Below are 15,344 nucleotides of genomic sequence, written 5' to 3'. Positions count from 1 at the left end.
CTTGTTTCCGCTTCTACATTAATATCCTACCTCTAGTGCAACCAAAACATACAATATAGTAACTGATGCTCGTGCCACCCATGTTGCCATGGACAAAGATCTAGAAGAGCCCACACTCATTGTTGGTGATAGGAAACATCAACATGATGACGAAATACATATTAACCTTTCATTGCATGATGATGACCACGATGACTACGTGCATGCTAAGGAAGAAAACTAGACTATAACTTACCATTTTTTAAGGGCGGGCCCTAGAAATCAGGCCTTCCATGGTTAATGAGTTTCATTAGTTAGAACTGTCGAGCCCTAGGAAACTCGAGTGTAGTTCCTACTTTATTGGTCCTCGTCCGTTCATACCATTCAAACGTGTTCTTCCTGTCTAAAACATTGGTACACACAAAACGTATTGATGAAATACGTGCTAGCTTGCAATTTGATTCTTCTTTTATTGTGGATTATGTAGGCAGAAGTGGAGGTCTAGCTCTCTTTTTTTGTAAGAAACCTTATCAGTGCACTCTTATAAACTACTCTAAGCATTTCATCAATGTCCAAGTTTCCTTAGCTCACACGCCTGCTTGGCATTTTACAGGGTTTTATGGTTACTCGGAAAGATCAAATTGCTAAACTTCTCGAGACCTCCTTCGCCACCTCTCCTATGACACCTCACTCCCTTGGTGTATCATGAGGGACTTTAATGACCTTTTATCACCTGAAGACAAGAAGGGCACTCACGACCAACCCATACCTTTGTATTACATGAGCACGTTCTTAATTCCTACCAGTTTAGAAGAAGAAATTCAAAGAATGCTCAACTCATTCTGGTGGGGCTCAAATAAAAGCTCTGGAAGAGGTATCCATTGGTTAAACTGGGAAAAGTTAACCATGCACAAAGAACATGGTAGCATGGGCTTTTGACACTTCCACGGGTTCAACTTAGCCATGCTACAAAAGCAAGATTGGAAACTCTTAACCAACACTGATGCTATATTCACTCATGTTTTCAAAGCAAAATACTTTCTGATAGGGGATTTTTTGGGGGCTCACTTGGGCCATAACCCAAGCTATGCATGGCGTAGCATCTATGCTTCACAGGTTGTGGTTAAGAATGGGATTCGTCGTCTGTGTGTAAGGAATGGCTCTAGTATAAACATATGGAAGGATCCATTGTTACGTATCCCAGATAACCCCTATATTTCTTCAGCCACACCACCAGGGTATGATCAACTTGTGGTGAGAGATCTTATCAATCTACCTTCTAGTAGGTGGCACCAAAATACCATACCCACATTATTCAATCCATACGACATCCAGGCCATTCAATCAATCCCACTCCTTCATCTAGATGAACCTAACATAATCACATGGACTATTAGCAGGGGAGGCACCTATACTATGATGTTCGCCTACTACCACATCATGGAAAATCTCATATCCAATGCAAACCTCAAGGTCCTAGGAAATTGGAAACTTTTATGGAAAATGAAAGCCCTTCATGCGATGAAGATTTTCCTTTAGCGCCTCCTACGTGGCTATCTACCAACACGGATGAACTTACAATGCAAACATGTTACATGCACCATGGTTTGTGGTTCCTACAATCCAGACCTAGAGAATGAATGGCACAGTTCTTTGGATGTACAACTACAAAAGAGATTTGGGCAGCTTCTGGCCTTTGGTACAAAATCTAATAGATTATGGAACATGGAGAGGGTATAATGGATACAATATTCAAGCTTTTGAACTGTTTAATTGTTGCTAAAAAAGTTGATATGTAGTTATGTTATGGTGGAGAAGGAGGAATGACAAGCTTTGGAATAATGTGACCACCACTCCTACAGCAGTAATTTTTTACGCACATTAATGCCTTTTTGAATGGTTAGCAGCACATAATATTCAAACAACCCCCACTCTGCCAAACTATTTTCCACAAAATTAGGTCAAGCCCCCACTTGGTCACCTTACATGCAATGTTGATGCTGCAAAGTTTTATGACACAAACGTGTGGTTTCGCTTTCTATATACGGGATGAATATGGTGTGTTCAAGGTTGCTACCTCTAGTTGGTATTATGGCTCCCCTGTCCCACATGAAGTAGAGGTTATAGCTTTCCTAGAGGCCATCACTTGGCTAGCAACATCTGACTACGTTAAAGTCTTCATAAAACTTGATTGTAAACAAGTTGTTGATGACCTACATGGCTCTACACTTTACCTTTCTGAATATGGTCTTCTCATTTACAAAGGTCAATTACTACTTGTCACTCACCAAAACCTTAAGGTTAGGTTCATTAGGAGACAAGCAAATCATATTGCCCATTCTTTAGCCAGGGCGGCAAGATCATATGCTAGTACTCATTATTTTGATTTTATTTCATCTTGTATTGCATCACATAACTATCGTGGGAGTAGAAGTCTACGTAGAGGGAGACCATGCTCCACCACTCCGGCACGGAAGGGGAGCCCTTCGCAGGTGGTCGTTATGAAGTTAAAATATAAATAAACACACTGCTATCAACATTGTCCACTAGAACATTCATATGTGAAAATGACAAAATGTTTATAAAAAGAACAAATCATGCATGCCATGCAATATATGTACAACTATCACTCTTATAACAAAAGTCAAAAGTGTCAAATAGAATAATGTCACTACAAGAAATGCATGTTTGTTCAAATCCCTGAGAAATAGGTGCTCAGGAAGGAGCTTGTTGCATCTCCAATATCTACCAACCATATTTCGCAAATGAAAAAATATATATATGAATATTGGAAATGAAATCCATGAGGGTTTTCCGTGTGTAAACAACTTTTATATTTCCCATTGTATTTCGTAGTCTTTTGCTTCTTATAGTTTTACTTTACACGCTGCAGTGTCCTAAATTATGCAAAAGAATTTGGGGTTATGATTGATGATCTTAACTTGTGGGATGGAAATATTCTCTTCCTTATCAAATAACCATATTTTTGGCACTAGAATATACATGACATGACTTGTAGTCTAACTTTTGATTTGATGGCAACGAAGGAGCTTGTTGCTTGTTGCTGCAACCTCACTATTTCTTTCATAAGGGCAACCAAAAAAATTGCCCCACAGAATTAGTGTCCATTAGTTGTTATCACAGCCAAATTGTTTTCTGTCCTGTTTTGATACGCTGCCTGCCGGTGATTAATCTCTTTCCTGCACACAAAAAAGGGAATATGAATTGTTCTTAGACATTGTCCTTAGAAAGTGAATGATGAGATCAAAACATAGAAGGCAATTGTGACTTAGAGAAGTATTTGTTATTCATCCAACCCAACAAGCACCTACAAAATGGAAAGGTTGTAATAGTACTTGAGCAATGAAATGTGTTCCTTACACATAATCACATGCAAACGTGGCTTAGAAAATATGAAATTCTGATTTACTTTATTACAATTTTATTAACAATTAGTGGCAGGGAAGAAAAGGCAATAAAGCTTTAAAAATATCTATTTCTTATTTATCCGTTCCCACCAGAAGACAATCTTTCACTTCTCATCTTGGTTAAATGCACAAGAATTAGAAGAATGAATTACATTCTTGGTAGAAAGGAGAAAAAAATCTGGAAGGCCAGGGAAGGAGGGAGAAATTTAGGGACTGTTTGGTTTGAGAAAATGTTTAAGTTTTAATTTTCTATTTTCACTTTGTTTCATATTTTCAAAAGTTTGTATATGAAAACTAAAAAGAATTTTTTATTGTTTGATTGTCGCTTTCCATTTTTCGTGTCAGTCAGTATATAAACTACAGAAAATAGGAAACAAAGTGGAAACAAAAAATAAAAACATGAAACATCTTCTCAAACCAAATGACCCTTTAAGTTCTTCAAACGTACTGAAGACTATCAGAGGAAAAGTTGGATATGTAAATATTTAAAAAGCAGATTTTTTTCAAAAAAAATTAAAAAAAAAAAAAGTCAGTCTTGACAGACAGAAATAAGCAGCATTACCATATGCTCAACTACTAATTAAACTATCTAGTTTGCGGTGGAAAAAAAAATAGTCACTGTAATATCAGTAAAGCTCTAAAGGGCAAAGCTAAAAGGCATTTTATAAGCTGAAAAACCTGAGACATTGCCACAGTGCGTCATAATGGAGAACACCAACAATTCTTCGCTTCCTTTCTTTAATGTGATCTCCACCTCGTTTAACAACTGGCAATTGCTTGATGCCCTTGGCCTCCATCAACTCTTTGGCCATAGCCAAACTAGTATTTGGATAGCAGGTTAAAATACCCCGCTCTCGTCCGCGATAGCTCATCCCTCGAGTACAAACAGAGGAAACAAGGCATGTGTGTGTCTGTCAAATATCCAATTTGGATTATCATTAGCATGACTGGCAACAATGGAGAGTACAGACAGTATAAGCAAGATCTTCAACAATAAATTAACATCAATTCTATCCTAGCAGTATAGCATGAAGATCCAATCATGAATTTCAGCAATGTATTTTCTCAACCCGGTGCATTTAAAATCCATTCATCAAAGCATTATTATGACTTCAAAAGAAAAGGACAGCAACAATTCAGTTCTTGCTGAACCAAAATCTTGAAAAAAGTTGATCCAGTCCAATTTGTTGCTAAAAATTATTCAGTAAACAGTTCTTGCCAGAACTTTTTCTGTTATTTTTGTTATTTTTTTTTCCATGAACTATAGAAGACGACTGTTTCTAAAACAATTTGTAACATAAACATGGCTCTTGAATAAATAAATAGCAGGGGCATTTTCTACATACATCCCGAATCTCTGAATCGCCGTTGGAAGTATCATCAGACTTCGGGGACAGACACCTTTTAACATCACCATATGTCAATATTCCTTCTAGAAAATCTTCTTTATCAACCACCAACACACAGTTCTGCTGGTTGTCATGCATGCATTTTATTGCATCTTTCAGCGTTGCAGATGACAAAACCTTCAGATATTGTTTTGACATGGCCTGAGAAACCTGACAAAACCAATAATAATATAGTCAAGGCAACAGAGTTTACAGATAAAAGACAAGAGTCAACATGCCGCTGCAGAGTTAGAAACAAAAGATGGGCAATGCTGATGATACTTTTCCCCAATGATTAGAAGTGTGAAAAATCTTCTCTTGACCTTAAGATTGTCCAGAAGCAGTTCCTTATCAATTGCTTCAAGATCAGTGCCATCTCCAACCACAGAGAGTTCTAAATCATTCTCATCATTGGCTCGTCTCCAGTTACCCTCATTGTCATCTTCAGCATGTGAAACTGGTGAATATACTCTTGCTGAGTTACTTGTATCAGGAGTATCACTCTCCTTCGCCTGGTTTGTCACTGAGGGAACCCATATTGCCAATCCAACAGCTCCCTAAGGGAAAAGTTCACAATTACACAATATGAGAACATTAAATATTAGAAATTTTCATTACGAAAAAAAAAGAGTGCATGATTTACAAGTTAAGAGAGATGGGAAACCTGAAGAAAACAAGAAGTTTGATGTTCAAAGTTCAAGCCACAAGTTCTGGCAGATAGAAAATTCTACATGAATTACAATGCCAGAGTAGTTGAAGCTAAAGTATTTCTCTATTTTAAAATATCGGCCGTTTAAGATAATTGCATGAGAATCAAAAAAAAAAAATCTACTAGATTGCTTTGATTAATGTATCTGGTTTTTACTAAAGAACCCTTTGCTGAAACATTCAAAACAATATTGCTCCATTAATGCTCCCTCTTGTTCCATTTAGTGGAGATACCGAAAGAGGATAAAGTTGGAAAAAGAAAATAATACCTTAATTTTCTAAAACAACAGATAAATTGAAACAGAACAAACTTCCTAAGGCAATAAATATTTTGAAAGAGGGAGTAATTTGATGAATTTATGAATTCAAAACCACATGAGTTAATGCACTTCACAGGCAATAGATCATGTCCAGCCACACGAAGTTTAAGAAACATGCAGATCGTCCAGGACCAACTTTAGTGGGAGTTGCTCATAAATAAGCAACTGTGGCACAATGAGTTGTAAGGTTAAAGTTGTTCGGGTGAAAGAGAGAGAAGATTGCATTAAAAATAGAGAGTTGCTTATATAAGCAATTATTGCATAGCAGAATGGCTACACATATACATATGAATTTGAAGAGAAAACTAAGCAATTCTTCTCTAATTGCATGGATAAAAATGCTAATTTACATTGACTTTCAACTTCAGACCAAAACACAACACAACAAAGCCATGGAATCATAGAGAAACAATTTCTCTAGCCATGGCTTAATACCAGATATGGATAACCATCAATGACATAAAGGAATCATGTAGTATACTTGATCATTTATAATTCAGCAGAGAGAAGAGAAAGATATTTATAATTGACTCATTTTGATACAATAGGAACTAGCAGAACAGCAGAAAACCGCACATGCAACAAACTCTAATTTATTTTTGGGTTAAGAGAATTTTATTGAAGGATTACCATGAGAGGAAGCAATATCCTATAATCTTTTGTCAGCTCAAACAGAAGTAGAACTGAAGTCAATGGAACAGAACAAGCAGATGCTAATGTAGCAGCCATTCCAACCTGCAGAAATTAAATTAACTTATAACTATCTAAATATTCATCAACCAAATCAGTACTGTTGTTAGCAATGACATTTCTACAACCTGTATGCTTTACAGTAAAGTCGGCTTACCAGAGCATACGCCGGGGGTTGAGCAACAGCAGCATTTCCAGGAATTGCTGAATTAATAACTTCAGCAGAAAAGCCTCCAAATACAGCACCAGCTGCAGCACCTATCATTAAACTTGGAGCATAAAGACCCCCTACAAGCCCAGATCCCTTGCAAAGAGCTGTAGCAATAACCTTAGCAGCTACCAATTGAGTCAGAAGCCATATTCCAGGAGCTGAAGCACTCTTTCCAGTACGTAGAATTTCTTCCACATTTGTGAAACCCCAATACAATATTCCAGGATATTTAAGAGCAATGATCCCAGCTCCTAAGCCACCTAAAGCAGGGGAGACCACAGTAGGAATGCCAAACTTATCCTGAATAATCTTAAACAATTTGGTGAACCAAGCAACCAACCGACTCATGGCCACACTTATAACACCACATAGCATTCCCAATATCAGGTATAAAGGTAGCTCTGCATGCAATATCATAATAAAATATCAGACATGTGAATCATGATAAGGTTTTCTTCCATTGAAAAACAAATAGCTATGATTAACACTGGTTGACAATAGAGCTTATGTACCAGTGACTAACTCTTTGGCCTTTCTCCACTAAAACAGATCATTGGAGCATAGGCAAAAAAGTTTCAGATCTATGCAATGTGATTAACAGGGGATTAAGACTTTGATAAACCATTTTAGAAGACAAAGGAGAAAAATAAAATAAATCTTTCTATTTTGTGTAGAGAGGTAAAAGAGATCCATATAATGAAAATTGTGTCTCAAAATATGCCTCGTAATCACTATTAATGAATATAAAAAAAATACAATACAATTTTCCTATTTACCTTATTTACATGATAGTATGATACATTGACAGACATAACGCACACCTCTAACACTCCCCGTCAAGCTAAGGCATATATAGCATTATATATCAAGTTTGTTACAAATATAACTTGTTTCAGATCCCTTGCTTTGTGGGTCTGGCAAGTACTAACAATCAGGATCTGCATTTGTTAGAATCAGAATCATATTTTTAGGAATTATTTCTGATCTAATTTCTAAGGATTTGCTGCAAATAAATGGATATCGGTCTGATATAACTGATTCCATACTCTTCATTGTTCCCCTCTTTAGTTACTGATTCTCAGGGATTGAAGAAGAAAAACAGCAACAACAAATAAGAGAGATCACTAAAAAGAAGGAAGAAGGACTCAGTGAGGAAGCCCTAGACAAATGTTGCAGACCTGTAGGCCTCTGAGACTTGAGAAAAAGGAACACAGCCAAGGAGAAAAAAGAACATAGCCAAGGCAATAGATGAAGGTAGACCTGGGACCTCTGAGGTTCAAACTTGAGATACATGCCCAGAGTGAAAATTGAAGGCAAGTCACAACTGGACTAACTGAACTACTTGGATTTGTGGAGTGTGTTGGAAAAATGAAGTCCCACAATGGTGGGTAATATGTAAACACATGAATATAAAGCAAGGGGTGCCAGGTCCAATTAGTCAGGCATTTTGGACAAATAATCCCACTCTTGAGTTGAAGTCAACATCCCAAGATCTCTCTTCAGTCTCCTCTCATTTCCCCCACATACAAAACTTGGATGGCAGATCATTAATTCCAACAGTTTATTATAGGATTGTATTTATACATCTGCTAATGGCCTATTTATAAATCTTACAAAATCTTTTCAGCAAAAATTTTGAACTGAACTCTTTTTGTTATTAACATGTATTAAGTTATTGAGTCCAAATTACAGAAATCACTTTTTGAGAATGAATGAATGAATGATACTAAAAAATGTGGAATTCTTAGGGAGTCAGAAGTACTTTTCATATATGCAGTACTTCAACAAAATCCTCCTAGAATAATGTGTCAATACCTCATCAATACAGTTAAAAATAAATACAGCATAAAAGGTAAAATATTCCCTTTTCAACTGGCAAAAAAATGAGATAACAGACTAGAAAAGACAAATATGATGACAAACCAAAACCATATATAACATACACAGCAAGGTTAAAGAAAAGTACCAGCTGCAGATTTCAAATCATATTCAGGTATGGTAAACGCTGATCGGATTCCCTGTAAAACATTTGATACAGTTGACGAGATAACAGAAGCCAATATAATCATGGCAGTTGTAAATGGGGGAGAGTTCTCTGCACGAAGAGGCCGCAGCACAGTTTCAATAGCAAAGAAACAACCAGCAACTGGTGCATTGAAGCCTGAACAGAGGAAAATTGAATGCTAAAACAACCAACATTTAGAAATTCAAAGCATAATCCAGATACTGCAAAATAAATTCATAATCTTAAAAGACACAAGATTAGCAAGAAACCACAGGATTGATTTAAATCTAGCAAAGCTAGGTGCCACAAGAAAGAAGAAAACTGTCAAGAGACTCGATCTTCACATAGAAAAGAAAATTTTGTCACTCAACGAGGTTTATTCACAATTTTAAAAAACTGACATTGGAACACAATGTAAAACAGCTTATCCTATTCAATCCAGAGCTCCATTAGAAAATAAATTCATAAACAAGCTACTAAAGAGTATGCGTGTAAACGTACTGCTCACCATAAATTTATGATATTCTGTTTAACTTATTTTCTGTGACATGGCAGCAACATAAATGTCCACAGGACTACAAATTTATTAACAAAACAATTCAGTTTTTCTATAAAAGAATAATTTAAGATAGGAAAGGGAACAGGATGATTAGGAATCCTCTTAGGGCACAAGAAAAAGGGGGAAAGCAAAAATGAATCATGTGAAAAGAGAGTTAATTAAATATTGTGAGCAGAGAGTTAAGCTAGAACTAAAAAAAAAAAATTAATTTAAAAAAAACTAAAACTAAAACTGAAGCCCACAAATCTTCCGCCTCTTTTATGGGATACGAGTGGTTTCCTTGGCCTCAGAACTCAACCAATGGTCATTTTCAAGAGGACTCATTGTCATATTTTCAAGGAATTGAAGCAATTTGTTGATGTATTTAGTTTTCTCTTGTGTTTAGTACCTTTTTCTTTTGCTTCTTTTAAAGGGATTTTTAACCTCTCAATTGTACCTTCTCTTTTCATTTACTTAAAAGATTATTCACTTATTAAAAAAATGACAAATGTCAAGAAACCTTATGGTCATTGGAGTTCTATGAAGTAAAACCTCTTGGGAAAAAAAAAAAAAACTAAACCAACAAAATTGTAAATTTCCTTGTAATTAAATTTGTGAAAGTTGGGTGTATGGTCTCTAGTTGATAAGATGTTATATCCTATTTGCTTTCAACCTTGTTTTCACCAAAGAGTGAATACCAGTATGTCCTTCTCTGGAATAGATGAGAAAGGACATCAAGATTTTGAACCAAGATGTGAATATATGGACCACAATATATGACAGGACTCACAATTTAACTTTTGTACTTTTTCAAGACAGAACTAATATTTTTAAGGTTTAAATATATTTTTAGTCCCTCAAATATAAGATAAATTTATTTTTAGTTCTTCAAATTTAAAACTGGTCTTTTTAGTCTCTATAATTTCAAAAAATCTTGTTTTAATTCTTATACTTAAATTTTGTTAGGAAATCTGTCAAATATTGTCACATAAAATCTACCTACAAGTGTCTCTATTAATGAAAACATCACATTAAACCTAATTGATGGTGCATAACTGTCTCAATCTATCACTGTCGATATGTTATTAGTGGCCTAAGGGACTAAAACAAGATTTTTGAAAATTACAAGAACTAAAACAAGATTTTTGAAAATTACAGGGACTAAAAGCAACAATTATAAATTTAAGGGACCAAATACAAATTTACCCTAAATTTGAAGGACTAAAAACATATTTAAGTCTAGCTTTAATTTTGACAAATTTGAATGGCCCATGTGATCATGAAGACGCTTTGGATATGTAACACTAGAAACACGAGACACAGAAGAAGTTGATTCTATTTCTAGATAGTAGAAACCTCAATATTCACATCCTACACCAATTATTTGACCAGTACAACTTTTATGTATGACAAGAATCAGAATTAAATGTCACTAAACAATTTAGAAGCCAGCTTAATTAATTAAAAAGACATAATTTAATGAAGCAGAGAGGAGAACTTGACCAATTGCTATAGCAGTCAACTTAGATCCATTTGCTAAGGTAAATGAGATGAGGAATTTTAGGGAACATGGAGGAGATTAAAGAACCATCACCAAAAATGTGATCAAAAGCACCTAAATCAATTATTTACGGATTTTAACCATTAATAGAGTGACAGACTAGAATCGTTGAGGCAATTGTGGCAAAATAACCTTGTTTCTGACATTGTTCCTTATCAAAACACCTGAGAAAGATAATTTCAACTCTTGGTGAACAGCGGAGACAACAAATAGAACTGAGTCGCAAATGAACAGTAATTGTGAATGCTCAACAACAGTGAACAGAATGCTTATGTAGTTTGGATAAAAATGCCACATGATGAACAGTACCATGTGATGAGCAGAACAGCAGAAAACAGTGATGGACAGCAGTGGACAGTGCTGGAAACTTGACCAAAAGAGGAGACAAGCAGGGGGGGATCAAACCCACTCTAACATCAAGTTGAAGACAAGATTTTGGTTAAATGCTTGAGTGAAGAAGCACTCAACAGCATCTCTATTTATAATCATTTGTATTGAATTACATTTAAGAGAAATAATTAGAAAATGTAACTCCCTATACCCTAGGATAATGATTAGCCATTATACATGAAACATCCTTTTTAGCTATCGTAGACATTAATTCCCTGGGAATAGAAACAGTTTCCAACACTTATCATTGGTATAAGAGCTAGTTGAGTTGCTAGTATCTTGAAAAGGGCCACCTACGAAGGGACTGACCAAAAAGACCAAGTGAAGCATCATAGAGTACAAACATTGAGACATCAATTCTTAAGGGCAGTGAGATAATAGGGATGTGGGTATTATGGAGTGCCTAAGTCCCACATCAAGTAGTATGGGATGCTAGGTAGAGTGTTTAAGTCGCTTGGTCCTCCGCTCTTGAGAGCTAGCTATTAAGGGAGGGTTCCCCAAGTGTTTGGGTGCTTATTGGTAAAATAGGAGATACTGTCCTGTGAAGAATAACAGTTGCAAGGGCAGTGATTTTCATAGATAGTGGCCACAAATCCCTCTGCAATAGCAGTGCTATAGCAGCAAGGTATTTGCAGCTAAGGTGTTGAGATATAGCAGTACTGCATCATTCTTCTTTTTTTATGAGAGGAAAGAGTAGAAAAACAGATAACACTAACACATCATGCATACTAGGATATGTTAATTTTGAAAAATCTAGGATGAGTTCAACATGGCAAGCATAGAGTGAACCAATAAAGAAATTTGATTTTTAGTAATTTTTCATTGGTTAAATCACCATTAAAAACTTTTAAGGAGGTTTAAATGATCAGTATATGAAATGAACAAATATCAAAATGAGTTTCAAAAAGTGACACCAACAATATTGCCAACTACCTGAAGAAATACCAGCTGCTGCACCAGCTGCAACAAGTGCTATTTTCCTTTCTCTGTTGTGTTCCATCATTAGTGAGAATCCATTGGCACATGACTTCCCAATATCAACACTAGGACCTTCAGGACCTAATGAACATCCAGTACCTAAAGTAACTGCAGCCTGGATAGCCTTTATTGTCGGAAAGATTCCTGCAAGAAAATCAAAACCCTGTGTTTGAGTTTGAGAGGAAGTAGACTGCTTTATTTGGTCCAGTATTTCCAGTAAACCACACATCATGCCAACAATGACTCCTCCAGTGACAGGTACCAAAAGGATCCGATGCCATGTATCAGCCAATCTCTGAATACGAAGCCAGGCAGCACCCTCATTTGGAGTACCAGCCCATACCCATTCATGTATTACATGCACCTAGATGACCACATTTCAGTATATGTCAGATAAATCATCCTCCTCAACAGCCTTGGTAAAGATTCTTACCAAAAAAATAGAATATGCATAACCAGATAGTCCAAAATCAAATGATTTTAGTGGTCAATGACGTATGACAAAGAAATAGCCAAAAGATAGGTATCAAAGATAGCTAGGGAACCGTGGAAGCTTAATTTATAAATGCGCAAGTTCTCACAAGAAAACTTAAAAAAATATAATAAATACAACTACAAGCAAGCTATTTCCCACTAGGTGGTTCAACTTACATGGATCAAATGATATCAAAATGTTGCTTCGTAAATCATGTCTACAAACAAACAATTGACTTCTAAACCCTTCTTAATTGTTTCTCCTATAATTTTTATTAGTTTCCCTCTGACTCTAATCACTAGGCAACCTTCTGATCTACTTTCCTTACTGCGACTTGTGCAGGTCTTATCCACACATGCTCAAAACCACAAAAGCAAGACTAAACAAAAGAAATAATTGATAGGCAATTGGGTATTAAGGGGTGCATGTGCCTAAGTCCCACATCGAGAAGTACAAGATGCTCATTAGAGTACATAAGTGACTTGGTTCTCCCCCCTTGACAGCTAGCTTCTAAAAGAGGGTTCCCAAATGCTTGAGTGTTTAAGGTATCAAAGCTGGTTGTCGGTGTCTCAAAAAGGATTATTTATGAAGGAGCTAACCACAAAGGGCTTGAAGAATTCAGACACCAGACCAAACCGGATACAATAATGCCACTCAGATTGGTTGAAGAATTCAGACACGTGCTTTCATCCTTATACAATACACCAGAACAAACCGGATAACTAAAGCATAATTTATAGTTTATCTAATTTCTAAACCAGCCCTACTTTTTAACACTTAAGGCAGTACTTCACTTCTAAGTTTTAAGATTAGAGAAATCCTTATGTACACTGATAGTTCTACACCAGTGGCCAGCCCAATACAAAAACATATGACAGGCAACATGAATGCATGCCATCTGATTAAATTCATAATGTTGGATGCAATTTAAACAAGATCTGGGTGGAGTGGGCTACATAAATCAAACAACACCATTATGTACAATCATAAATTATATCAATGAACAAACTATAGACCTCTAAATCCTTCTTAATAGTTTGGCCAACGGTTTTTATCGCTCTCCCTCTGCCTCCAGTAATTGGAACCATAGTTACCAAGCACATGGTACAGGTACAGGCACACAGTTCTTGTAGGTACCCAGTTCATCATTTTTGACATTATTATTACAAGAATTCCTAAAAAAAAACACACACACACAATATGCACCAAGTGCTAACACAATTGTCTATCTAGAGCCTGGTTTGATGGCTTACATATTGTAATATCATTATAATGTCACATGTTCAAGACAAGACATCCTAAATTTTTCCCAAGCAACCAAGAATAACGTAATTCACACGAGATAATAGAGAAAACTCCGTAACTATCAAGGTTTCTAAAAAAAGTCAATTCTTTAACTATCAAAGTTTTAAACAACAGCCTGACACAGTAGTTTTGGCAGCAAATTCAAGATTTCTAGACTCTCCACTCTCCTCACTCACATTGCCACTGTAATTTACCAATGTCAGATTGAAACGAAACCGCAATTGCAATTTAAAACCATGGCAACTATGAATTAGACTATTGCCAATGTGATCCATAACACAAAGTACTGAGAGATTGAAAAAATAAAGAAAATTTGGCATACCCCTTTATTGAAAAATGCAACAAAGAGGCCAGTGGTAAGTCCAATGAGGCAACCAATAAGAAGCAACGCCCATTCAGGAGGTGCACTGTCGCCAAGGACATCAACAGAAGAATCCAGATCCACATCGTGAAGATGCCGATTGTGATCTCTTCTATCTCTATCTCTATCTCTATCTCTATCTCTATTCCTATCCCTATCCCTATCCCTATCCCTATCTTCTTCTTTGTCAATACGCTTGAAACTGTGTCGGTTACCCGACAACCTTAACAAATCTCTCAACCCTTTGTTGCTGCCACTGCCACCATTGCCGCTGCCAGTGACCGCCACCAATTCCGACCCCCGAGCTTCCACGTCATCCTCCGACAACCCCAGAAGACGCCGCTGATCGCTCTCCGACATTGAAAAAATTCCTCAGATTTCCTCAAAAACCCATCAACCAAATGGCCTCAACTTCAAAACCCACGTCTCAAATCGCTTGATTTTCAAAACCCATTTCTCTCTCTTGTTTAAGTTTTTTTTTTTTTAATTAGATGGAACCAAGATGGGTGAAGGATGATTCCAAACGAGTGGATCTCGTGGTGGCGTCACTGTTGCATGTGGCGAAAGCATATAAAAAAAAATGGAAGTAGCGTTAGGCACGTTTCCAATCGCTCGCTCCTTTTGCCCAATCGAATCAAACCACTGTTTGCGTCTTCTTTACTTCTCACAACCCTTTTTCTCTGAGGTGTGTTCTTCTCTTTGAATATGATTTCACAACTCCAGCCAGCCCCAGAAAGCGTGTTTTCATCAAAATTGAAAACTACGTGCCCTCTTTTTTTCTTTATGATTTACTGTCACCCAAAAATTGTAATTAGAGTCTAATTACATTGACTCTCCCTTCAAAAGTTGTTGCATTTTTTTAATCTAGCTGTATAATTACTATTAATAAAAGATAAAGATTTTATTTGGCGTTTATATTGTTGGACAATTTTACTTTTCTAACTACTTTTTATAAGTTACAAAAAAATTTCATTTTTTATATTTTAAATTTCACTCAGTTAAGTATT

At 36.3% G+C, this 15,344-nt stretch overlaps 2 protein-coding genes across 2 annotated transcripts; one reads left to right on the top strand and one right to left on the bottom strand.

Moving 5' to 3' along the window:
- Nucleotides 1–942: 942 nt before the first annotated feature.
- On the top strand, nucleotides 943–1,518 carry LOC145952729 (uncharacterized). The gene has a single exon (XM_083065675.1). It carries the CDS (start codon nucleotides 943–945, stop codon nucleotides 1,516–1,518), a length of 576 nt encoding a protein of 191 aa, XP_082921801.1.
- Nucleotides 1,519–2,593: 1,075 nt separating this feature from the next.
- On the bottom strand, nucleotides 2,594–15,122 carry CLC-F (chloride channel F). Its single transcript, XM_020367943.3, has 9 exons — nucleotides 14,299–15,122; nucleotides 12,152–12,560; nucleotides 8,691–8,885; nucleotides 6,671–7,125; nucleotides 6,454–6,558; nucleotides 5,119–5,352; nucleotides 4,754–4,966; nucleotides 4,086–4,318; nucleotides 2,594–3,179 (listed from the first exon to the last, which is right to left on the bottom strand). The coding sequence occupies exons 1-9, from the start codon at nucleotides 14,695–14,697 to the stop codon at nucleotides 3,098–3,100; spliced, it is 2,325 nt and encodes a 774-aa protein (XP_020223532.1). The 5' UTR covers nucleotides 14,698–15,122; the 3' UTR covers nucleotides 2,594–3,097.
- Between the last annotated feature and the right edge of the window lie 222 nt (nucleotides 15,123–15,344).

This window comes from Cajanus cajan, chromosome 10 (genome assembly GCF_000230855.2).
Source record: "Cajanus cajan strain Asha chromosome 10, NIPB_CcT2T_4, whole genome shotgun sequence".
Classification (NCBI taxonomy): Eukaryota; Viridiplantae; Streptophyta; class Magnoliopsida; order Fabales; family Fabaceae; genus Cajanus; species Cajanus cajan.
Note: the sequence above shows the minus strand (reverse complement) of the source record. Positions and strands in the feature narration are given on the sequence as shown.

Bases quoted from the DNA above. Each gene is read 5' to 3' on its own strand.
- LOC145952729 (XM_083065675.1), top strand. From the start codon at position 943: ATGCTACAAAAGCAAGATTGGAAACTCTTAACCAACACTGATGCTATA.
- CLC-F (XM_020367943.3), bottom strand. From the start codon at position 14,697: ATGTCGGAGAGCGATCAGCGGCGTCTTCTGGGGTTGTCGGAGGATGAC. The intron at 8,886-12,151 runs GTAGTTGGCAAT...TCCTCTGTTCAG, and splicing joins AGCAGCTGGTATTTCTTCAG to GCTTCAATGCACCAGTTGCT. The intron at 6,559-6,670 runs GTAAGCCGACTT...TAATTTCTGCAG, and splicing joins AACCCCCGGCGTATGCTCTG to GTTGGAATGGCTGCTACATT.